Source organism: Diceros bicornis, chromosome 39, assembly GCF_020826845.1.
Source record: "Diceros bicornis minor isolate mBicDic1 chromosome 39, mDicBic1.mat.cur, whole genome shotgun sequence".
Lineage (NCBI taxonomy): Eukaryota > Metazoa > Chordata > Mammalia > Perissodactyla > Rhinocerotidae > Diceros > Diceros bicornis.
Window position 1 is genome coordinate 27953191 of NC_080778.1, and position 24304 is coordinate 27977494.

The 24304-nt window shown below is 52.9% G+C and overlaps 1 protein-coding gene across 2 annotated transcripts in view; it reads right to left on the reverse strand.

The window, feature by feature from the left end:
• Positions 1-2540: 2540 nt before the first annotated feature.
• Positions 2541-24304, reverse strand: part of ZC3H12D (zinc finger CCCH-type containing 12D) — a 30937-nt gene continuing 9173 nt past the window's right edge. For both annotated transcript variants that reach the window (XM_058534260.1, XM_058534261.1), the window contains 4 exons: positions 14418-14557; positions 9698-9932; positions 6354-6460; positions 2541-5282 (listed from right to left, as the gene is read on the reverse strand). In XM_058534260.1, the coding sequence (XP_058390243.1) occupies positions 4504-5282; positions 6354-6460; positions 9698-9932; positions 14418-14557 (1261 nt within the window). In that variant the 3' untranslated portion in view covers positions 2541-4503. The remainder of the gene's footprint in view (positions 5283-6353; positions 6461-9697; positions 9933-14417; positions 14558-24304) is intronic.

The following is a 24304-nucleotide window of genomic DNA, read 5'->3' on the forward strand; positions in this document are numbered from 1 at the left end:
AGTCAGTCAGTGTCTCTCAGTCAGTGTCAGCCAACCATTGTCAGTCAGTCAGTGTCTGTCAGTCAGTCAGTCAGCTAGTCAATAAGCACGGCATTCAGCTGACTCCTGAGCACTGCACCCGTTCACCTTTCCGTTTCTTCACTCAGCACCTTTCCTGTTTCTGGGCATTGGGATGGGTGTGTCATTCCCCGTGACGATGGACACGTGAGGTCGCTTCCCCAGGAACTCAGCACAAGGTAGTCACCGAGCCGGGTCAGGCCTCAGCCCCTCACTTTCAGCTCTGCTGCCAGCTGTGCCCCGAGAGCTGCCTGAGCTCTAGAGGGCAGCAGTTCAGACGCGAGTCACAGGGAACAGGGTCACCTGTGGACCCTGCAGAGCCACTTCCTCCCCTGCAGGGGCTCGGCAGCACGCCTGGGTGCGCGTCTGGCTGCAGTCCTGGCGTCAGCAGGATTAACACGATACCTCAGGACCATGGCCACAGGCCCCCCCCAGCTTCCGCCCTCAGAGCGCCGCGTTGTCTGCGGACGGGCAGACACCAGGTGCTTCCCGACTGAGGGAGCGAGGGAACTGACACAGCAGCTCCCGTCTCCAGCAGGACCGAAGTTGAGCCATGCCAGTCTCAGAGCTGAACACTGCTGCGGGCGTTCGTCTTGTCTGCCTGGACCCCGTCCCCCCTTCGTTGAGGGAACTGCTCCTCATCCCCACCCACCACGCGGGTTCAGGTGCGAGCTGACCATCACAGAGGACGCACTCACCCCAGCCAGCTGGGCCAATGGTCACACCACGCAGTGCCTGGTCCAGGGGCGGGCGCATGACCCAAACCAGGCCAGTCAGAATCCTCCCCAGGACTTCTCTCAGGCTGAAAGTCCTTTAGCTGGAAGAACATATGGCTACGTCTGCCGACAGAGTGGCTCTCATCGTGGACAGAAAACCTTGGAAGGAGAGAATCACCCCACACGTAGGAGAAAACAGAAGAGAGAGTCCCAACAGGGTTCAAGCCCCTCATTCCAGTCAACCCCAAAGCTGCATCCACCCCGGCCTCCTGCCATTCGGTCTGTGAGCCCCACCTGTAACCACAGAGCCTTGCCTAAAACAACCAGGATATCGTTGCCCAGTTGGACTTACCCCTACCAACATCCTGTCCCCATTTGGAAGTGGCCGATCCAACGCAGGGTTTGCCCAAGCCCCTCGACTTCTCCTCTTTAGCCCGTTGCAACAGAGGTGGGCAGAGAGAGCCAAGGGAGGCCCACTCAGTCCTGAGTAGATGCAGCGGGCAGTCCCCGAGGTAGAGGCCCCGGGGGAAGAGCCCCAGCCCCAAAGGCACATGGTCTTTCCCAGCTGTAAAATGTGTGTCTCATCTTGGGCTCCAAATGCTTGCCCTCAGTGTTTTGTTATGAACACAATTTGGGTATGGAGAACGTTCTCTTGCTTGTCTTTTTTGTGGTTTTCGGGTTTTTTATTTTATTTTATTTTTGCTGAGGAAGATTGGCCCTGAGCTAACATCTGTGCCGATCTTCCTCTACCTTGTATACGGGACACTGCCACAGCATGGCTTGATGAGCGGTGCATAGGTCCACACCCAGGATCTGAACCCACGAACCAACCCCAAAGCAAAGCGCTCAAACTTAACCACTACACCACCAGGCCAGCCCATTTTGCTTGTCTTTTTGGTGACCATGCAGGGTGGCTTCATGGGCTGTCACCTGTGTGGTCGCACATAGAAGGACCCTATGTTTGGTTGAATGCTGTGCTGTCGCCGTCTTGAAATTCTTGATCACTTTTGAACGAGGGGCCCTGAATTTTACTTTTTCACAGGGCCCCCCATTTTGTGTAGCTGGTCCTGGCTCCACGCATTCCCTCTAGGGTGGATTTGTGATTCAGTGAATTGCTCCAGTTCCCAGAGCCCCTCCCTCATCACCACTCCCCCTCACCTCCATGCTCTTCTCCCCCATGGGGGACTTTTCTCCCAGACGCAGGGACTCACACCCATGCCAGCTGGCTCGTTGCTCCCCATCTGAGTTCTATGTAAAATCCTGAAAGCTGAGACTAATTTTATCTGGAACAATGCCGACAGGAGTGGCTTCTCTTGCTTCTGCCCCTCAATCGCTGACATTCCGAGATTCTGCCTCAAACCACCTTCCAGAGGCCTCTGGAAAAGCTGCACCAGCGTAAACATGGTACAGCTGTGGGCCTCTCAGATTTGAGCAGTCCACGACGCTGCTGCTGGTTTACACAAGAGAGGGTTTTGTGAGACTGCTTTGGGGCTCTGTAAGGAGGATTTTTAAAAGTCTAGCAAATAGGCGAGCAGCCTGTGTCCTTGGGAACAGCCTGCTGAACACCCAGCAAATGCCTGTGTGCCTTGGGCCTCAAAGCTTCTCCTGGAAAACGTGGATTCCAGCACCCTGCCCCTACCCCCACCCTGACTGAAGCAGCCATAACCTCAGTCTTCACACCCACAATATTTAACGTGAAAAACCAGCCTCAGGGGAAAAGCCCACGCAGGAGAATCTGATTCACAATGTGACAACAGAGAGACCAGGTCTGGGTAAAAGTGGTTTATTTTTGGAGCACGGTAACAGCTGTGCGACCAGGAACACTTCGTTCACCCATCCCATCCATGTTTTGTGTCACAAAGACATACGAAGACTTTGGAAAAAATTCCAAAGGGGATTACATTGAAATGTGCCGTTTCTTCACTTGTTTTTGTGCTTGTCTTCATCACAATGAACCAAATAAGATAGCTTTACAGCTTACTAAAACTCCAACGTGTCCTCAAAGGAAGCAGTTTAAACATTTCCAACTGTAAATCAGCGACACCACAGTTCCACGTCAGGAGACGGACCCAAGAGACAACAGCAGCTCTAACATAAAGCTTGTCTTGTCAAAAGAAAAAGAAAACACTATGAGGGAAATCCAGTTTATCTAGAAAGAGGGGGTCCTCTTCAGGACTGAGGTCCCAAAATAACAAGGCACAATTGTGGGTGCAGCGTCCTCTTTGGAAAATGAAGTGAGGAGCAGATGGGGCTGAAGCCATGCTGAGATCTGGTTTAAAGGACGAACGGGATCACAGGGGAACACGTCACTGCCGTTGGAGTGTTGACCTTGAAATAGAGGGCCTGGAGTGGATTCTCCGGGCGCACCCCGGGCTGTGCCAACAATGCACAAAGCCGAGTAACGCAGTGAGCAGTTTCCTGTGCGCTGGCCAGTCCTCAGGAAGCTTGCGGGGGTGGGGGCTGGTTTTCCACTGGGAGGTGCCTCGCGCTCTCCCCGATGGCCGAGCCACCAAGGCCCCTCATGAACAAACGAGCCAAGACTAGCACAGCTGGACTGGTAACCCACAGTAAAGGAGTGGACGCTGCCCGGCGATGCCAGGGCCGCTGAGGACGTGGGGCCCATGCTCTGGCAGCAGTGTCTCATTTCTTGTCCACGGCAAATAGGTGCGTCCCTTCTCCCCAAAACGCAAAGCGAAAGGTGGCCGGAAGAAACAGCAGTGGTGGAAGGTGGCACAGAACCTCCATGACTGAGGCTCCTGCTCTCCGCTGACCCACCTGGAGGTTTCTGAGCAGAAGTCCTCACTTACTGGGCTTTGGCTCAGTGTGAGGTGTGGCTCAGAGGGCTCAGCCAGCAGCGGGCCTGCTGGAAACTGCCGTGATGGACGGCTGAAAAGAACGGGATGCTTAGCCCCAAGCCAAGCAGTGTGGTGTGTGACATTTGTGTGTGGTGTGTCTGTGTGTTGTGTGAAGGGGGTGAAGGCCCCAAAGGCAGGCCCTCAGACATCGTGCCCCTGTCGCACCTCCACAGGCCAGCACAGCCACACAATTTCAGAGTGATAAGTGGAGCCTACACACCGAGTCTAGAACTCCAGGTTCCCCTCATGAGGTTAGAAACGGCTCATACGAAAACCTCCAGGGGCCAAAACCTGCACCGGCCAACTGACCGCATATTTCAAACATGATTTGATGCATGAAATTGAAGGCCATTTACCAGGATTTCTCAAACTTGTGCCCATGACCCACATCACATTCAACCGCCACCAAGGGTGTACAGGCACGCACGTAGCTAACAAACAGGAGTTTCGTTCTTAGCCTGATTATGTGGGGTGTGTTCTGAGATTTCCTATCCCACTCTATTTCTGGGCTGACCCACTAAATTGATCCTGTCACCCACTTGTGGATCCCAAGTGGAATGTTCCAGACAAACCATTGGAGCCATAGCAGGACTTGTAGTCTTCCAGGCGTGAGATATCACTGGCTCCCTAGAAGCAGCCAGCCTTATTCTGCAGGATGTGGAACTCCAGTGGGTGGCCCTGCATCATCAGCGGGGATCCCCAAGTGCCACCGTGGGCACGGCTGGGGGTGAGGAAGTTGGCTTCCATGACCATCTTCAAAAAACAGGGGGTCCCTCGGGGTGGGCCGACCCAGGGGCAGGCTGGCACCCACGGGCCCACTCGGCCAAGGTGAAAGGCAAGACCGGGACGTCAGTGCGGTGGCGTGGACTGGCTCCTTAGCGGTTTCCCACGGGCGCACCAGACGACTGGAATCTCTGGATGAGGAGGATGAGCCTGGTGACATCGCAGAGCGCGGGGAAGCGGGCCATGACGCTGTCCACCTGCTGCGGCGGGAAGACACTGCAGAGCGCGGTGCGCGCCCGGGCGCGCGCGTCCTCGTCGCCGGCCGCGGGGCGCGCGGACCCCGAGGGCCCCCCGCAGGCGCCGTCGCCCCAGCGCGGCTCCGCCCAGGCCGAGCGGCCGGGCAGGCGGCCGGCGCCCGGAGGCAGGGCCCAGGGCTCGGCGGGCGGCCGGCACGCGGGGAGCAGGTCGCTCTGCGCGTCCCCGGGGCCAGCCCCACCCCGCGGCCCGGTCAGCGGCCCGGACGCGCTCGGGGCACTCGGGAGGCCGGCCAGGGCCGGCGGGCCTCCCCAGTCGGGACCGCGCGGCCGGGGCGCGGGGGCGCAGCCGGGGCCCGGAGGGGGCGGCCCGAGGGTCGCCGGGTCGTCGCTGAGGGCGAGCCGCGAGAAGCCGCCCTCCAGGGCCGCCACGGCCGCCGCCCGCCGCGCCGGGGGCAGGCTGCGCGCGCCGGGCTCCCGGGGGCCGGGCCGGGCCGCGGCGGGGGCGCCCCGGGGACCCCCCTGCTCCCCGCGCGCGCCCCGCGGCCGCTCCTCTCCGCCCGCGCCCCGCCAGGCCCGCGTCTGCGCGCGCAGCTCGTCGGCCACCGCCAGCTGCGCGTGGGGCGGCCGCTCCGGGTGGTAGAACTTGCACTTGATGCCGTAGGTGCACTTCTTGCCTGGAAGGGGCCGGGGGGAGAGAGGCGCAGTGAGCCCTCGGGCGGGGAGAGGCTGTGCCGCCCCGCGCGGCCTCTCTCCCTGGAGATTCCTCCAGGAAGGCCCCCAGGCCCGCCGCAGACTTCTGAGGACTGGGGCGGGACGAGGCGGGAGAAGGGCCCTGCGGCCGGGCGGGATGGGTGAGGATACACATCCCTCTCCCCGGGGTGTGGGGCGCTGGGCCCGGTGACCCCAGTGTCGCGCGGGTGGGTGTCGGTCTGAGAGCTCCCTTTCACCAGGAACTGGGACCAAATCTCTGAATCCAGTGACCTTCAGCCTCCACCTCCCCAGGGGTCCTGTGGACAGGACCGACCTCAGGGGTGGACGGGGGGTGCTCGTGGCCTAGGATGGCGCCTCCACTGCGGCCTGTTTCCCCCACTGTCCACACCCGTGTGCTAACCATGGCCCTTCTCTACAGACTGTGCTAACAGAAGTGATCACATTTCATCCTCCGAACCCGGCACTTCTGAGAGTGAATGGGAGCAGGACGAGCCACCCGGAATGTAAGTGACTTTGTCACCTAAGGCTTTGTGGAACTTCTGTAGACTCGAAACACCAGACCTGAGGACACTAAATAACTCGCCAAAGCCAGTTGGTGAAAGAGCTGGCTAGAAGGCTGGCGTCCTGGAGGCCCCGGGACAGAATCCTTGACTCTCAAGGGACGGCACTGCCCAAACCGATCGAGGCCCGGAGTGGGGGATGGTGGGGCAGAGGCAGACGTAAGGTGCCGGGGTGCCAGGTGAGGGGACTGAGGAAGAGGAGCTGGGGGTGCACGGCCTCTCTGCTTCGTGGACACCACTCCGGCCTGCGTGTGCCCCCTGCATATGTTCCCGTGCAACAGGCGTCTCGCCTGTCACTTCCTCCTTACAGTTACCCTGTCAGGAACCTGCGGTCCAGAGAGGTTGTTAGCGGTCCAGGGTCACACAGCTGGGGAAGGGCAGCAGCCGGGCTGGAACCCAGCACTGCTGACTGCCCCGCGCTGCGCGACACACGGCCCCGAACAGGGCCCACGAGGCCCTGGGTGCTGCACCCACCGTAGGGGCAGTGCTGCCAGGATGGCTCTGGGGGCTTTGGCTTCCTGCTCAGGAAGTTGCTCAGGGTGGGGCCCCGGCGGCCCAGCGGGTCGTCAGGAGGCATGAACCTACAAAACAAGCACAGGGCGGTGACTGCAAGACCCACGGGGTCTCACCACAGGCACGTGTATGGGGGCAGGACCGAGCCCCCCAGGGAGGGAGTGGCAGCACGAGGCCTCGGCCTGGGCTCACGTCCACGGCTCTTTCTCTCACCCAGGGGTTGTCAGAGCATCGTAAAGCAGCACAGCCCTTCCTTCTGACTGACCCATGCGGCTCTGAGCACAGACCCCAGGAGAGCTGCCCTGGGCCTTGTCCAAGTGTCTCTCCTGCTGAGGTTCAAGCCAGCAGTGCCAGAGTCACCTAGAAACTCCTGAGAAAAAAAACGCAGGCTTCGGGGGTCACCCCAAACCTGTTGACTCGGAATCTCAAATTGTTCAGGAATCTAGGTTTTAACAACTTCCCAGGTGATTTCTATCCACTGAAGTTGAAGCACAATTGCTCTAAGGCTCCCCTGGGTCCTAGTCCAAAAGCGACCCTAAACTGCCTTCCCATTGTCTTCTACTCAGGAGGCTCGAGACCTCCATGGGGCTCCCCGGGGCTCAGATGCTGTTTCTCCTGTGTCGCCCCACAGCTCTGGGCGCACACGGGTGGAGGATAAGTATTAACAGAGTTTAAAACGCTTGTTGCAGAGTCAGAGAAGCGAACCCCAGGTGTGGCCTCCATGCTCAGCCTCTGTGCAGACTCGACTCCCCTCTGCAAAGCTGGGGGCTCCGGGTGGGCTTGGTCTCGGCTTCCAGGCTGCCTGACCCTACCCTGCCCCCCCCTTCCCATCTCCCCAGCATTAAGTCTAACAGGGAAGGAAATGTATCCTGAGTGCCTGCGGCCCAGAGGGGAAAACCACATTTCTCGGAAGGAAAACTCCCCTCGCCCAGCGCGATCCACTTTTTTATGTGAATACTTCTGTTCCCAGGAGGCACTTCCAGGTCCTACAAAGGTTCCTCTGGAGGGGTTGTGGATTCTAAACGGGGTGCCTGTTTTCTTGGGTTGCTGACGCCCCTAAGAGTCCAGGGTCATGCTGAGGTCCCAGCCCGCATGTCCACCAGGCCAGCCCGGAGCTGGGTGATCCCCGGGCCCGGGTAGCCTCGTGGCTCAGATCCCAGCTGCACAGCCGGCTCCTCGGAGCTGGGCCCTGACCAAGAATCCGGGAGCCGCCCACTGCGGTTATTAAAAGTTCCCGGAGGCTTCACCTCCTGCTCTCTCCTGGGCCTCGCTGCTGTGAGCTGGGCCAAGGGGGCCCTATGGACGTGCCCGGGGCACCGGGGCGGGCGTCCTCACCCACAGGCGGATGGGCAGGCTGTGCCCTCTGGCAGCGAGAGGACCTTCTGGCTGGCCCTTCGCAGAGGCCAGTGCGTCAAAAGGACTTGGCCCGGGCCCCAGGCTGTCGCCAGGCCAGAGGCAGCCATGATCCATCAGACCTCAGTGAGGATTTTCTGGAACCCACAGTCACCAGACTTGCCAGATTCCTCCGGGCCTGAGCCGGAGAGAGGGAGCCGCTGGCCTTGTGTAGGTGGAAATGACCCGGGGGGCTGCTGCAAGCACCTGCCTGGGGCTTAGGGGGGCTCTTCCGCCACCACGGCTGCAGGCCAGGTGGAGGTGGGGACAGCAGTACCCCTGGGGTCATGCTGGCCTGGCCTGGCCTGAGGAGAACAGGGTCCATTCTCTCTAGTCCTCACAACCATCTCAGAGATAAGGATGATTAATCCAGGTATGGTCAATTCAAGGTGAAGAACGTTCAGCTCAGAGAGGTTGAGTGATTTTCCCACCACACACAGTACACGGCAGAGCCTCAGTTTGAAACCTCATCTGCTGCCTTCAAAGCCCCAGGTCTTTCCACTGTACCACACTGCTTCCGGGGCTTCAGGGTCAGGAGCCGGTCTGCCGTATGCAGGTGGCCTGACCCAGCCAACATGTCTCCTCCTCTCCCCACCCTCCCTTCCCCAGGGCTGCAGCCATCACTCACTCCCTCACTCACTCACCTACAACTAGTTATTGAGTGCCTATGATGTGCCAGGCCTGCGGGGGCCGTGGCGGATAAGACACATACAGTCCCCGCCCTCACAGAGCTGGGGAGCTTGTCTCAAACCACATTCCTAAAAGCCAGTCAGAGAACCCAAATGAGGACCGAGCTCTCATTGCCTGGAACAGAAGTTGAAATGGGAACGATGTCCAGCTGGCTGTGTCTCACTGTGCTAGTCTCAGACCCTCGCCCACCTTGCCAGGCTCCCAGCCTGTGGCCTCAGCATGCCTGAGCACGTCTGCAGTGGACCAGCCGTCGCTTCCTCCCCACCTCAGCTCCTCTAGGGCCCTGGCCCACCACCTGCTAAATGCCTTGTGCCTTGTGACCCCGACTTCTCCCTCTCCTGGCTGTCGCTGGTTGGTCCAGGGATGACCTGACCCAGGGGGACCAACCTAGGGGACAGATGAACCAACCAGATTCTCTTCAAAATTCCAGGCAAAAGGGATTGAGACAGAGTCCGTTCCAAGATCTTTACAGCCTCAAAGAAAAGACGATGTTGCCTCCTCCCATATGTAATTCAAAACTTTTTAAAAAAAAAAAACAAAAATATGTGAAAGGAAATGCAACAAAGTTCAGATTTTCCCACGATGACTGTTTCAGTGCTCTTATTTGAAGTATTCAATTCTTTTTTTTTTTTTTTTTGTGAGGAAGATCAGCCCTCTTTTTGCTGAGGAAGACTGGCTCTGGGCTAATATCCGTGCCCATCTTCCTCCACTTTATATGGGATGCCACCACAGCATGGCACAGCAGCGGTGTAGGTCTGCCCCCAGGATCCGAACACGTGACCCCCGGGCCGCCAAAGCGGAGTGCATAAACTTAACTGCTACACCGCCAGCAGACCCCTGAACTACTAAATTCTTTACAAAGAAAAACAAATAGTTTCTGTGCCCCAAGCCCGTGCTTGGCACACCTGTTGAGCAACTCTGTGCCGGGTCAGCCAGCTGTGGGCATGGGAATGGAAAGGTCATGGACAGTTGGGAGAGGACAGCCCTGTTGGGGAAAGGTGGTCACCAAAGAGAGGACAGCCAGAGGGACAGAGGGAGACCGGGGGGGCTGGGGGAGCGGACGGGGTGACCTCAGGCCACTGTCTCCAGGGCCGGGTGTCCTCTGCTTCTGCCATGGCGTGCCCGTGAGCACGAGCCCCGGTGGCCTGGGCTAGTTGGGGCGGCTTTCTGCCGGTCGCCCCCCCACCCCCCGCCCCGTGCCAGCCCCCTCGGCCGCCACGTACCGGTCGTTGACGAAGGAGAACATGAGCAGCCTCTGCTCGATGAACCACTTCCACTCGGGGTTCTCGCTCTGCAGGTCCCGGTAGTTGTCGTTGGAGACGATGATGCCGTCCTGCTCGTAGGCCACCTTCACGATGTAGCGGTCATCATAGCAGACCACTCGCTTGCCGTTCACCTTGCGGGACGGGGTGTAGACGAGCACAGCCTGCCTCTCCAGCTCCTCCAACACGTGCTGCTCTGGGGGCCACAGGGCGGGGACACGGCATGGAGCGGCCCTCTCGGAAGGACTCCCCACCCTAAGAACCACCCTAAGGTCGCGGGGCACGTCTGGCAGCTCCAACTCCCGCCTCCCACCCCACGGCCCAGCCCGTCAGATGAGGAGCAGGGGGGTCTTCAGAGAAATTCGCCAGCAGCCCCAGGTCTAGAGGGCTCTTGGCTTCTGTCCCGCCTGTCATGACAGGAGTCCAGAGAATGGGAGAGAGTCACTCGAGAAGGAAGAGTGAGGCCGCACTCCTGTCCTTCCATGGTTACGTGCCACAATTAGCATCTTCTTCACAAATCGTTTCCTCCCTCAAGTCTAGGTCCCTTCCTATATGACATGGCTCCCAGACTTTGAAGAAGTGCATAATGCATAGATGGTACAAAGAATAATTCTTTGAAATGCCATGTAGACAGCACTCCCTTTGAGAAACAGAACATGGCCCATGCTTTTGAAGTCCCCACTGCCCCTCCCAGTTCACGTCTCTCTCCATTCCCCTTAAGATAACCCGATATTTAGAATTTTGTGTTTATAATTCCCTTGCTTTTATTTTTTAAATGCATATGTGTGTATCCCCCAAAAGGACTATTTTCAGTGTGGTTCTGAACCTCTAGACTTGACACAAATGGAATCACACTGCTCATATCCTTGTGCAACTTGCTTTCTTCATTGAACGCTGTGTTGGTGAGGCTGGGCCATGTCCATATGCTCTGTGCTGTCAGCTTTGCACATAAGTCTCCGGGTCCAGAAGCACAAGGGTTTCTCTAAGGCACATCTCTAGGAGTGATATTGCTGAGTTATGGGGAAAGGCATTTAACAAGATATGCTGAATCGTTTTCCAAAGTGGTTACTACCCAACACAGCATTTAAGACAACCTTGCCAACATGTGACATTTTCAGGTTTTTGGATTTTGGTTAATCTGGTGGGTGTCAAGTGGCCTCTTACAATGGTTATATTTTGCTTTTCTCTGGATACTAAGGAGATTGAGCATCATTTCACACGTTTATTGGCCATTTATGTTTTCTCTTCTGTGAAAGCCCTGTTCATGCTTCAGTTCATCTTTCTCCTCGTCCTTTCTCTTTGTCTTGTAGATCTGGGGAGGCTCTCTACAGACTCTGGATAGTTTTCCTTCATCAGGAGTATGTATTGTGTAGCCCCTCTCAGTCTGAGGCTCATCTTTTTATTTTTTGGTTTTTGTGGTATCCATTAATGAGCAGAAGCTTTTACTGTAATGTAGTCAAACTTATGAATCTTTCCCCTACTGATTTGCACTTGCTGTGGCTTGTTTAAAAATTCCTTCCCTAGTGGGGGTGGGGGGTGGGCACAAGGGGTGAAGGGAGTCATATATGGGGTGATGGACAAACAAAAATGTACAACCCAAAATTTCACAATGTTAGAAACCATTAAAATATCAATAAAAAAAAAAATTCCTTCCCTGCCCTAAAATTATTTCCCCACTCTTTACCCATACTGTATTAAATATGACACAACTGTTGAAAGCCACTATTCTCCATGTTCGGTCCATAGAGAATTATTTGGTGTAACCAGTTCAGGAGGGATAACTGAACACAGAGATGTATCCTCCCTCCTTCTCATAATCCCACTGAAATGACAAAGAGAAGCACAAAACTGGGAGGGAATCCAAATCACATTAAAAATGGGCCTGAGGACAGCAGCAAACCCAGGATTTTGACAAATTTTAGGAAGACAGGAAGCTGATAGGATCACATTGATTGTACAGCACGGAGGGAGCCACAGCCCAGAATGCACGAAGAAGGCTGAAGTGGAGGTGGGGGCGTTTTCCCTGATAAGTCCTGGAGGAATCCAGGCACGTGGAGAGGGAGGGGAAGTCAGGATGACTCACTGGAGGGCTGCTCATGGGGCTGCAGCCATTCTTTTCCTACCCCTACCCCGATGTGGAAAGTGAAGATAGAACTCGGAAGGAGGAGGTTCCCATGTGGCCTTTGACTTCCTAGAGTAAAACCATCATCCTGGTGGCATTAGATGTGTGGCGGACAGCGGTGCCCACTCCTGCCGCCCCTCCATGCAGGGCACACTGAAGGGCCGTCTGCGGTCAGCACCAATGGTCACCCCACCAGTCAGGGAGAGAGCCCCATGCTAGGAGCAAAAGCCCACGGCAGAGGCACAGACATATATATAACCAATCTGGTGCTTTATTCACAAATAAAAACTGACAACCAAAGGATCACCTGACTTCTGGGAATACCTAACAGCACAAAAAGAGAAAGAGAGAGATTAACAAAGAGAATTGACCCTGGAAAAAATAAATATGATTCATTCGTGGAACTTAAGAGAACTTTCTAGAAGTCTATATTAGTATAGAAATAGTCAAGAAGATACTGATCCATAAGACAAGAATAGCATTTTATTTAAAAAATAAAGAGATAGGGCCGGCCCCGTAGCTTAGCGGTTGAGTGCACACGCTCCGCTACTGGCGGCCCAGGTTCAGATCCCGGGCGCGCACCAACGCACCACTTCTCCGGCCATGCTAGGGCCGCGTCCCACATGCAGCAACTGGAAGGATGTGCAACTATGACATACAACTATCTACTGGGGCTTTGGGGAGGCAAAAAAGGAGGAGGATTGACAATAGATGTTAGCTCAGAGCCGGTCTTCCTCAGCAAAAAGAGGAGGATTAGCATGGATGTTAGCTCAGGGCTGATCTTCCTCACAAAAAAAATTTTAAAAATAAAAAATAAATAAAGAGACAGAGAGAGAAGAAGAAGCTAATGGTAACCATTGATAGAATTAAAAACAAAAACTTTTGGTAAAAAACCTGGAAGAAAAAGTCAAAGAAATCTCCCAGAATCACCAAGAGGTCAGCCCCACCATCAGTGACTTGGCTGAAACAACGCAACCCGCGGCTTAGCTCTGACTTCTCATTACAAGAAAGCCAAGCAAAAAACAAGCAAAAAAAAAAAAAAAAAAAAAATCCCTGTTTATTTAAACCACAAGGTTCTATTATTTGTAGCTTAAAATAGTCCTAGCTGATAAAAAATAAAGAATTCCCTCAAGAAAACAAATAATCCAATTAAAAAATGGGCAGAGGACCTGAATAGACATTTTTCCAAAGAAGATATACAGACACATGACAAGATGCTCAACGTCACTAATCATCAGGGAAAAGCACATCAAAACCACAGTGATATACCACCTCACACCTGTCAGAATGACTGTCATCAAAAAGACAAGAGATAACAAGTGTTGGTGAGGCTGTGGAGAAAAGGGAACCCTTGTGCACTGTTGGTGGGAATGTAAATTGGTGCAGCCACTATGGAAAACAGCATGCAGGTTCCTCAAAAAATTAAAAATAGAACTACCATACGATCCAGCAATTCCACTTCTGGGTATTTACCCAAAGAAAACAAAAGCACTGATTCGAAAAGATATATGCACCCCTATGTCCATGGCAGCATTATTTACAATAGCCAAGATATGGAAGCAACCTAAGTGCCCATCAATGGATGAGTGGATAAAGAAGATGTGGTATATGCATATAATGGAATATTACTCAGCCATAAAAAAGAATGAAATCTTGCCATTTGCAACAACATGGATGGACCTAGAGGATATTACGCTAAGTGAAATAAGTCAGATAGAGAAAGAAAAATACCATATGATTTCACTTATATGTGGAATCTAAAAAACAAAACAAATGAATAAACAAAACAAAATAGAAACAGACTCGTAGATACAGAGAACAAACTGGTGGTTGCCAGAGAGTGGGCGTTGAGTGAAATAGGGGAAGGAAATTAAGAGGTACAAACTTTCACTTATCAAATAAATGTCACGGGAATGTAATATACAGAGTAGGGAATATAGTCAATAATACTGTAATAACTTTGTATGGTGATTGATGGGTACTGGACTTATCATGGTGATCATTTCATAATTTACATGAATGTCAAATCACTATGTTGCTCATCTGAAACTAACATAATATTGTATGTCAACTATACTTCAGTAAACATAAATAAATAAAAAAAGAATTCCCTGGGTCTCAGTTTCTTTTTCTTTTTTTTTTAATGAAGAGATTGGACTATTCAGTAAATAAATATCACCAGACCGAATGAATCTCTCTTTCAGATCCTATATTCTATCAGGGGCAGGATGCAGATCCAATCTTTCTGCAGAGGGTTGTAAGACATTATTTTTGGAACTTAATCGTTCACACTACAAGATGAAGTAATTTGTTCACTCATCTGGTCAAAAACTATTTATTGAGCACCAACTATATGCTAGGTATCATGCTAGGTGCTAGGGCTATGGCAGTGAACATCCGAAGTTCATAGGTCATCCTATGAACTTCGTGGAGCTCATAGGGCAGTGAGGAAGACAGAGATCACACGAACAGCTCAGGAGATAACTGACGGTCCTTGTGAGGTGTACGACCGAGGAAAGGTGGATAGCACCTCTTGAGCCTGTACCTGCTCCAGCATACCTCTAATAGGGGTATCGGATCTTGGTGGGTCTTTCCTCCAGGATGGGACAAAAACTTTGATGTAGGTGTGTCCTCTGTCCCTGAACCAGTCCACAGCCAGCTGGATTCCCCGGCAAGAGAAGGCTTCTTTATTTCCATGGCTACAATGGGAAAACAAAAAAAATCTGTAGAGACACAGAAAGGGTTCCTAAAGGGTGATTTCCCCTGGGAATATCCTGGGTCACAGTCTCATAATCAAAGGGAATCAGGCAAGTTAATAAGGATCAACACAAAATGAACGCAAGCAGCCATCTGCCGATACTCTCACTCTAACAGAGGGTTGAAAATGTGTTATTGGGGTTTCCAAGTCCAAGAAAGGAGGCCAACGTGCCCCACAAATTCCACCAAAGGCATCGACGGAGGCAGGAAGGAGAGAGTGTTGTGCAAGGAGGCTCAAGACCAGGCGGGGCCTTCCGTGCCTTATTTAAGGCTCTTCTTTTCTTGTAAGAGGAATGAGAAGCCAGGGAAGGATTTTCAGATTGAGGATATGTGTGATGTGATGCGATCAGACGTATGTTTCAAAAAGCTCAATCTGGCAGCACAGAGGACAATAAATTGGAAGGGAGCAAGAGTGGGAGCTGGGTACCAGTTAAGAAGCTGTTGTCGTCAAGGCGGAAACTGATGGCGACTTGGCCAGAGCTGGTGGTGGTGCCTAACGGAGGAGGTTGGTGCACTTGAGATATTTAGAAGGTAAAATCTCCAGAACGTAGTGGTTGATTGGGTATAGAGGGAACAGAAAAGAAGGCATTGAGGATGCTTCCAGATCTCCGGCTTGTATAACTGGAAGTGGGGCTCTTCACTGAGTTGGGGAATTCTGGAGGAGGACGGGGTTTAGAGGGAAAGATCTCGAGTTTGGGCGTGGACACTTACTGAGTTGGAGAAGCCTTTGTGACCGCTGAGTGGAGATGTGAAGTAAGCAGCGGGGGTTCAGAAGAGAGGTCTGGGTGATGAAGTGTGGGGGTCACCTGTGTGTACGCAACAGTTAAAGCCTGGGACAGAGTGAGAGGCCCAGGGCTGGACCTGGAGGCACTCTGAGGAACTCAGTAGCTGGTTACCAGTGGAGGAGGACAACCTTACAAAAGAGACAGAAAGGATCTATGAGGAAACAAAAGGAAGTAAACCAGAAAAGTGCTCATCGTGGAAGCCACGAGAAGGAGGCAGCCGAATGCTGCTCCGAGGGACCCAGGAAGCCTGAAAACATCCCTCAGGCTTAGTCAATGGAGGTCAGTGGTGTTTTGCTGGAGAGGGAGACAAGTGGTTAGATCTGAGATATTGAGAAGGTAAATCAGCTGGACTTAGCCATGGATGGGACACAGCCTGGCCTCAAGAGGATCACTCTCCACTCACGGCTTCCACCCCAAGAACCTGCACTTCCTTCAGCCCTTCACCCTGGCTGTGCACCTTCCTCCATATCCACCACAGGGCCTTTGCATCAGCTATTTCCTCTCCTCTCGGCTGAGTCCACTCCTCTTCCTCCTTCAGATCTCAGCTTCATCTCCACGTTCTCAGGAAAGCATCCCCTGACCCCTGCACCCCACAGATGCCCCTATTATGAGTCCTCCCAGCACTGGACTGCTCCTTCCTGGTACTTAGCACAGTTGAATGCTTACACTCCCCCCTGGGATGAATTGGGTCTCCCTCTCTATAAATCATAAGTTCCCTTTGCTCCCCAGTGAATTCCCAGCACGGAGCACGGTGTCTGATAATTGGTAAGGGCTCAATGAAAACGCGTTGAGTAAACATAAGACTGAGAAGAAACTGGTCTCAATAGTAGGAGGAGAAAGACTCCGGGCAAAGGGAAGAGTTGGCTGGAAAGATCCTGGTGCAGGAAAGACGGCTGTCAAGGGACCAGGAAGAGAGCAGTGTGACAGCAGCCTGTGGAGTGAGCAGAGGGCAGAGCTGTAGCCCGTGGGGCGGGAGGGGCGGCCTCTTCCTGGAGAGCCGGCGTCGCCTCGGTGCTCGCCTCTGCTGAGGAGCCCGGCCCACAGCGGCCGGCCCACGTCCTGACGGATAACATGCCAGATTTTCATCCTTGTGCCTACTCTTGTGTGTGGCCTCGCCTGCCATCTGCTCAGAGGGCACTGGGACAGCTCCAGGTTGATAAAGAGAAAAAGGAAGTCTTCGGAAACACTAACTAACAGTTTTGGAAGTCAGGCTTTGTGGAGATACGAGAGAACTCGAAACCCCTTGAGCCTCCGGAACGTATCAGGAACCAGGCCTTGCCGCCTAGATCTGAGTGCCTTCCAGTTTAGAGAAAACATGCCTTTGGCCACTGAGGCTGAGCTGTGAGGCATATGCAAACAGCAAGGGGAAAATATCAACGGGGCTGTCTGCGGTAAAAAGGAAGAGGAAGTGGAAAGCCAGCTCCTTCCTCCCCAGTGGAAATTGAAAAAAAAAAAGGAGCTGGAGGAAGTAGGAGGAGGTCATTCACAGGGTCCTTACCCCTGCACCCCCATACCTGCTCCACCCCACTGAGCCATAAGGGGAGGCGCAGATGCAAAAACAAGATGGGTGTGAAGAGGCGGCTGAAGGCTTGTCTCTCAGCACAGCCTGGGTGGGCTGTAAGCTTCTCGGACAAATCCTGGTTTCAGCAGGTGGAGCATCCCGCAGGGATGCGGGTGCCTGGGAGGAAAGTGGTGGATAGGTGAACTGGAAGCAACAGCCCTGGATCCCTTGCATGTCCCAGGTCTGGTGGATCATCTGAGGCCTGGGGATGGACAAACAGGTCCCCGTGAGGAAGACAGCACTTTAAGCTAGCATGGCTCCCCAAACGCCAAGTGGGACCAATGACCTCTCCATGGTCACCATTCCGGAAGTCAGACCAGCCTAACCACTCTCCAGCAGAGCCATGGGAGGGTTCTAGAACCCCTCTCCCAGCCCACACCAGGTCTCAAAGCCCCCAGATGCCATTTGGGAGAGGAGCGGGGGAGGGAGAGGAAATATGAACCCTGAGTCGTCCAGAAGACAGGAGACACTGAGATGCCACAAATCGGCAAGTTTAAGTCTGCCTCTCCCTGCTACCTAAAAAGGTGGGGAAGAGATTATACCCATCATAGGAAATAAGGTCTACTTTCTGTGCACATTGGAGCAGTCATGAGAACAATGGATGACACCCCCACTGCCACCGCACCCCTAACACATGCATCTCTTGGCTGCAGCAAAGTCTATCTTCAGTCAGTTCTCAAGTAAATATATCACTACCACAATTCTTTTAAAAATTGTTTCTTGAGTGTTCTCTTTTCTGTGACTACACATCTGTTTTTAACCGTTCAAAAGCCAACTGTCCATCCCCAACACCTTTGATGGGTGTGTGGCTGGAGGGGGCACGTTCAGTGATGAGGGAGAGAGAAGGAGACTGACTCCAACCCCTGTGAGGGGGCAAAAGTGAGCAGGGCAACGGGTTCTGGTGACTCTGCTCAGGACCACAGCCTGCAGTGGCCCTGGCCAGGGGCATATAGACGGGAGGGGGTCGGCAGTCCAGGAGTTCAAGAAGAGAAGGGCTGAGGAACAGTGCCACCATCAACTTCACGCAGCAAAAACGGGCCATAAGGCCTATCTGACACAAAACTCCAAGATGGCAGACCCTCAGCCAAGAGTTTCCAAAGGGCAGATACGAGCCTCCAAGACCAGGGAGGATGGATCAAGCTCACAACCACTCACAGCTCATCGGTGCAGCCAATACCTTCCTCTCTCCCTAAGAAGTGCTCTCCCTTCCAGCTTTGACTCCAGGCACAGGGAGGTCAGAGGCTGACCCCCAGAACCGCTAAGCTGGTCTCTCTGAAAGGGAAGATCTTCATTCAGGTCTAGTGTTATGCAGAACTGGATTCCCACACACCCCACTCCAACCTCTCCTCACGAGCCTTCTGGTCTCTTCTGAGATGTGAAGATTGTCTATTTTTCAATCCTTGCCACATTTTTTTACCAACCTCAAAACCCCATCAGGGTTGCCACTTCTGACCACAGAAAGCCCCATGCAATGGCAGGACTGATGCCTCAAACAGGGGCCATCTCCTCACCACATGGCGGTCTGTCTCTAGGAGCCAGCAGAGCTCACAGTCAGGCAAGAAAGCATCCCCGGTCACCCTGGGAGCCCACTCCCCGGCACACAGAGGAAAAGACACCAGCCAAAGGTATCTCTTCACTTGTGGATCCTCCATTCACCCAACGTTGATTTGTGAACGTCTACTTCGGCGGGCTCTGTGCTGGGTGCTCAGAGAGCAGTGAACCAGCAGACCTCGCTCTGCTTCTTGGAGCTCATTTTTCATATTCATAGAGAGTCCTGGGTACCGGGCCACTCTGCACACGTACCTCATTTAATCGTTACAACGAGCCCTTGAGGAAGTGACCTCCATCCCACTTCACCCTCGAGGAAACTACAGCAAAGCAATGTGCCCAGCTCCCTGATCTAGCAGCAGACCGCAGAGCCTGATCTGTTGGGCTGCAAACTCTACCTCCCCATCTCCGCTTAGTCCATTATTCCTGCTCCTCTCCAGTCTCTGCCGCTGGGATCCACACAGCAGCTCCTCGGGAGCATAAGTTACCTGCTGTTAAAACGCTGGAGTTTGGGGAGGGACCTCAGTGCTTATTAACAGTCCCTGTGAACCAGTTAATCAGGCAGCAAGCTAAGAACCAGGCCCTGGGAAAAGGAAACAGAAGTGGGAGGTTTTGAATAAAGGGAGGGTGGTAAGGGGAAGTGGGTGGGTGCCTGGGGCAAATTTCGCCTACGTGACAACTGTGCCTGGGGCAGCCACAGTTCCAGTAACTAGAAGATCTGATCGGAGCACCACTGTAGGGTCAACTACTGTCCAAGAAGTCCCCGCAGATGTGAGTGGCTCACAAAACTGTCCCTTCAGGGTTCGAGATGTGAGGGGACATCACCGTTTCGACGTGGGGTTAAGCTGCAAACACTTCAAAATTGGAGTTTATAGCTCTTCTCACCAGGAGATCTCTCCCCAGCTCAAATCAGGGGACAGAAAGCGGGTGGGTGGGGGCTGCTCTGGGCATCCTCCTCTTACAGAGCAGAAATGGGTTCAGACTTAGGTAGGAGCCCAGGACCAGCGCTGGTCGGGGGAGTTCAGAGGCTCAGAAGCAGGTCTGATCTCCAGCCCAGGAGGACGCCTCCCACCGGTAACCCCCCAAGGGGCCTGATGCAAAGCTCCCATGGTAATCCTATTCTGCTGAAGTTTCTAAGAGTTTAAAAACGTAAACAAGCACCACCCAAACAGAAAAGCCTGTACCCCAAAATGAGGACACATTCAAATGAAAGCCTTCTTTGGAGCAGTAAGAGGATGTGAAATTATCAGGTGGTTTTCCCCTAAGCTGAAGTCCTTCAAATCACGCCTTTCCTAAATTTGCCTACAGAATGCTGATCACGGCGGGCACTGGTGAGTCTGCCAGCAGTTGACACGTGCGGGTCAATGTTCTTCCCAGACATCAGAATGCAGCTTTAACCTGCTTTCAACGAGAGCCACCTTCTATTTAGAACCTGCTGGACATTTACCTTAAGGTCAAGTGTATTCAGCTCACATCTCCCTCTCATGTACACACACACACACACACACACACACACACATACACACACACCTCGAAGGGTAGGGATTGTGCGTGGAAGTGAGTCTCTGTGCTGCTAGCCAGTCAGGGCCACCAATAGCTGCACCTGTGACGCCCTGGGGGTTCCCAGCAGGTTGGCGGCAGCAGGAGTGGTTTCCTGGGGACCAGTCCCGCGAAGAGCACCTGGGCCCCTGGAGAGGGAGTGGGGGGCTAGCGCATCCTGTCTGCAGCAGGCAAGTCCAAGTTCGGGGCTTATCCTGCTCAGGAAGGGCTCTGGTCAACACAAGCAGGCTCTGGCCCCAGAATATGGGGTCAGGGTCTCCCCCGAGACCCTTTTCAAGGCTGGGCGGGGGGAAAGCCAGAGGCATGTGATGCTGGAGGTAATGCAAGGCTTTGAAAAGGGCTCTGAATCCAGCGCCTGGCACTCATTGCTCTGTGACCTTGAGCAACTTACTTACTCTCTCTGAACCTCTGCAGAAGAAGAGAAATTCCTTCACGAGAAAAACGCATTTCTTTCTTTCACGCATGCATAAAATAATCACCTTGAATCCTAGAATGTTAGAGGTGAAAAGCCATTTGAGATTATTGTTATTTAACCCAACCTCTTTTTTTTTTTTTTAACATTTTATTTATTTATTTCCCCCCCCCCCAAAGCCCAAGTAGATAGTTGTATGTCATAGCTGCACATCCTTCTAGTTGCTGTATGTGGGACGTGGCCTCAGCATGGCCAGAGAAGCAGTGCCTCGGTGCGCGCCCGGGATCCGAACTGGGGCCGCCAGCAGCAGAGCACGCGCACCCAACCGCTAAGCCACGGGGCCGGCCCTAACCCAACCTCTTAATTGTCTAAACAGGGGCTCAAAAAAGTCAGGTGACTCACGCGAGGTCACACAGCTGGTAAGCTGAAAAGCCAGAACTGTGCAGACCAATACGCAGGCACTCACCACGTGTGGCTATTGACGCATAAATTCAAATTAGTGCAAAAGAAATAAAATGTAAAATTCAGCTCCTCAGTGGCACCAGCCACATTTCAAATGCTCGGTAGCCCCAAGTGGCCCCTGTGATGGACAGCACGGGTATAGAACCTTCCATCATCGCAGGGAGTTCTATTGGGCAGCTCCAGGCTAGAAGTCAGAACTAGGGTTTTTGAACACTAAGCCCCATGTTCCATCTACTGCTTCTGACCTCCCTGGTTTCCTACGTGAAATACAGCAAGAGAGTCAGCAAAACTACGGGCAAGCATAAGATCTGGTTTCCCAGGTCCCTGTCTTATGTATTTCCCCACACTGCAACCTAGAATTATTGAAGTTGACCCACCACTTATGAATTGATAAATGAAGCCGTCAGTCCTCCTCATAAGAGCCAAATGGACTGCTTTTGTTGTTACAATGAGGAGACAGAGGGTTTTTTTAATTTGGTGGTGTGGTTCTATTTAAATGACTTAAGGACAAACATGTTTCATAACACAGGGCAACTGTTGTGTGCTCCGAACAAGCATGTTCCCACTTCTTTTAAAAAGCACTTGGCCAGGGGCCCATGCTGTGAGCTCCAGAGAGCGGTTACCCAGGGCCCACTGGGTTTAGCCACTACAAACAGCCTTGGGCTACACATTCTGAAGCTCTGGGGAGAGAAGCCTCTGGAAACTTCTACATTGGCTGACATGGCGGGAACACAGGGCTGGAGGCCGGGGTCTGATGGAGCCAGTGTTGACCTTGGCCGAGCCCACCTACTCCCTTCCTGTGTTTCTTCCTCTCTCAACCTAGAGGGTCAGATGAAGGACTGATGGCCGGCTCTAACATTCTCTGTGCTGACAGAGGACACATAGCTTACTGCCTCCCATGGAGCATGACATCACCTATAATTTCTCGTTCTACGTCAGTGGTTCTTTACATATGGGCGTCACAGACTCGTCCAGTATCTATCGAAAGCTGTGAATCTTCTCCCCAGAGAAATACCTATATGTATACACATTCCACATTCTGTATATCATTTCAGGCCATTGTTGGCTTTCAAGATGGAAGGGGCCGTGAACCAAGGAATTCAGGTGACTCCTAGAAGCTGGAAAAGGCAAGAAAACATATCATCCCCTAGAGCTTCCAGAAGGGAACTCAGCTCTGCCGACACCTTGATTTTAGCCCAGGGAGATCTATGCTGGACTCTGACCTCCAGAACTATAAGACAACAAATTTGTGTTATTTTAAGCCATCATGTTTGTGGTCATTTGTTACTGCAGCAATAGGAAACTAATATAGATTTTGGTCTTTAAGGATCCACTGAAACACAGCTTCCCAAAGACAAGGGGGAAAAAACTGTCCCTGAAAAGTCAGGCTGTTGTTCTCTGTGAGCAAAGGCAGAAGCTGCCCCAGGCTCCAGGGGACAGAGCCACATCCGGCAGCAGGCACCCTAGAGGATGCTGCTGTCAACAGAAGACACTCCTCATGTGCTCAGGACAGAAGGGCCATGTGTCCCAATCTGTCTTTTAAGCTCCCCTCTGCCCCTACCAGGACCATAGAGCACACGAAGCAGGACCATCTTCAAAACCAGAGAACAGCCATGTCTGCAATACTACAAAACCTCAGCCTAGGAGAATTTTTAAAACCATGTTTCTGAGGTTAGTTGAGTTTTGATGTCAACAGATAATAACTAGACACCACATTAGGTTTCATCCATCCATTCTCTCTAAAGGCTGAGCCCCACACTCAGATCCATCCTTCACAACTGAGGGTCTGGCAGAGCCTGAGGGTCATGGGTCCTGTTGAAACTCTGGCTGGAGGACCCAGTAGGCAGGATTGTAGGAGAAGGAGCAGAGGATGGGGCTGAACCTCAGACCCCAACTCCCTCCCAGACTTTCCTTTGAACAAATTTAGTCCCACCATCAGGTGGTGGTTGTGCAATTCATCTCTTTTTCCTAACTACGGGCATCCAGGGGATGGGGGGAATGTTTGTGTGTGTGTGTAGACACTGAGAAGACATATGGACATACGTGTTCTGGTTAACTGAGGTGAATTTTAGGCAGCAAGTGTGTGAAAGCATTTATGTTCTGACACATTCTTCACTCGTGATGGTTTCCATTTGTCACCCACACAGATTAAGCATGAAGGGATTAAACTGATTACAACTGTGGGAGGTGGGGGGCATGGGACTAAATGGACTTACCCAGAACACATCATGGCCATGTGCAAATAGAGGATGTGGTTTAAGTTTGAATTCCAAGTAACAACAGAGACTTTCATCAGAAGAAAACCTTCTACCACCACCGTATCATAACAATTCCTCAAGAACATCTGGTCCCCAAAGAGAGAATGCCGACACCTTCCTGTGGCACCTGAAGTAGTCTTTTTACACTACAGCATTCTGCTCTTTTCATCTAGAATCCCAGAGCTCATATAATCTTGGGGCTGGAAAGGTCTTCAATTTAAGCAACATCATCTTATATTCAAAGATGTAAGATATGAATGTAAATCTCTTTCTGTTGATGCTCAGAAGGAGAGGTGCCTCATCCAGATCAGACAGAGGCCAGGCCCCCCTCAGACTTTCTCTCCAGGACCCTCAGAACCTACTGGATTCTTTAAAATCCCTTTAACTCCCCCAGAGATCCTGAATTAAGCAGGATTTTATAGGCTCGCCTGTCTGGTGCCTCCACGGGGCACGTGTGAGGATGAGGGCCAGCTCTAAGCCCCAGGGAGAAGGGAGGGCTCCCTCACCTGCGGACATGACCAAGCCAGGGAGACCCGGCTAAAACTTGAAGGAACCCTCTCAGTGCACAACAAGCAGGGCAGCTAGGAACAGCCATCTTGGGTTGAACCATCCGAAACTAATGGCCCGCAGTGCCCCAAAGTTAGCACAAATCGCCAGAAAAAACTGCTCGGCCTGTCAGCCAAAAGATGCCCTTTTCACACATTCAGGGCTGCTGATAAACTGCTTCTCTTGATTCCCACCCACGGCTTGGCTTTTGAAAAGGGAAATGCATCTACTGACAGCTGTGAGTGACTGGCTGATTTCCTATGGTCCGCCCTTTGCTCAGCTGCAACGGAGCCAAGTAGTAGATGAATGCCCTTGGTTGGGCAAAGCCTTCTCCTCGCCCAGTGGGGCGTGTGGGTGAGGCTGCAGATTCTCTCACAGCTGAACGTGGCCAGGCCAGGAAGGATGACAAGGCGGGGCATGATGCTCTCGTCACCGAAACACACAGAGACACCAATAAACAAATACTAACAACCATGTCTGCAGCTCAGCGGCCACAAGCACACCTCTCAGACCTAGCTCAGGAACCCCAACACTACCAGCCACCCCCCAGCAACCCC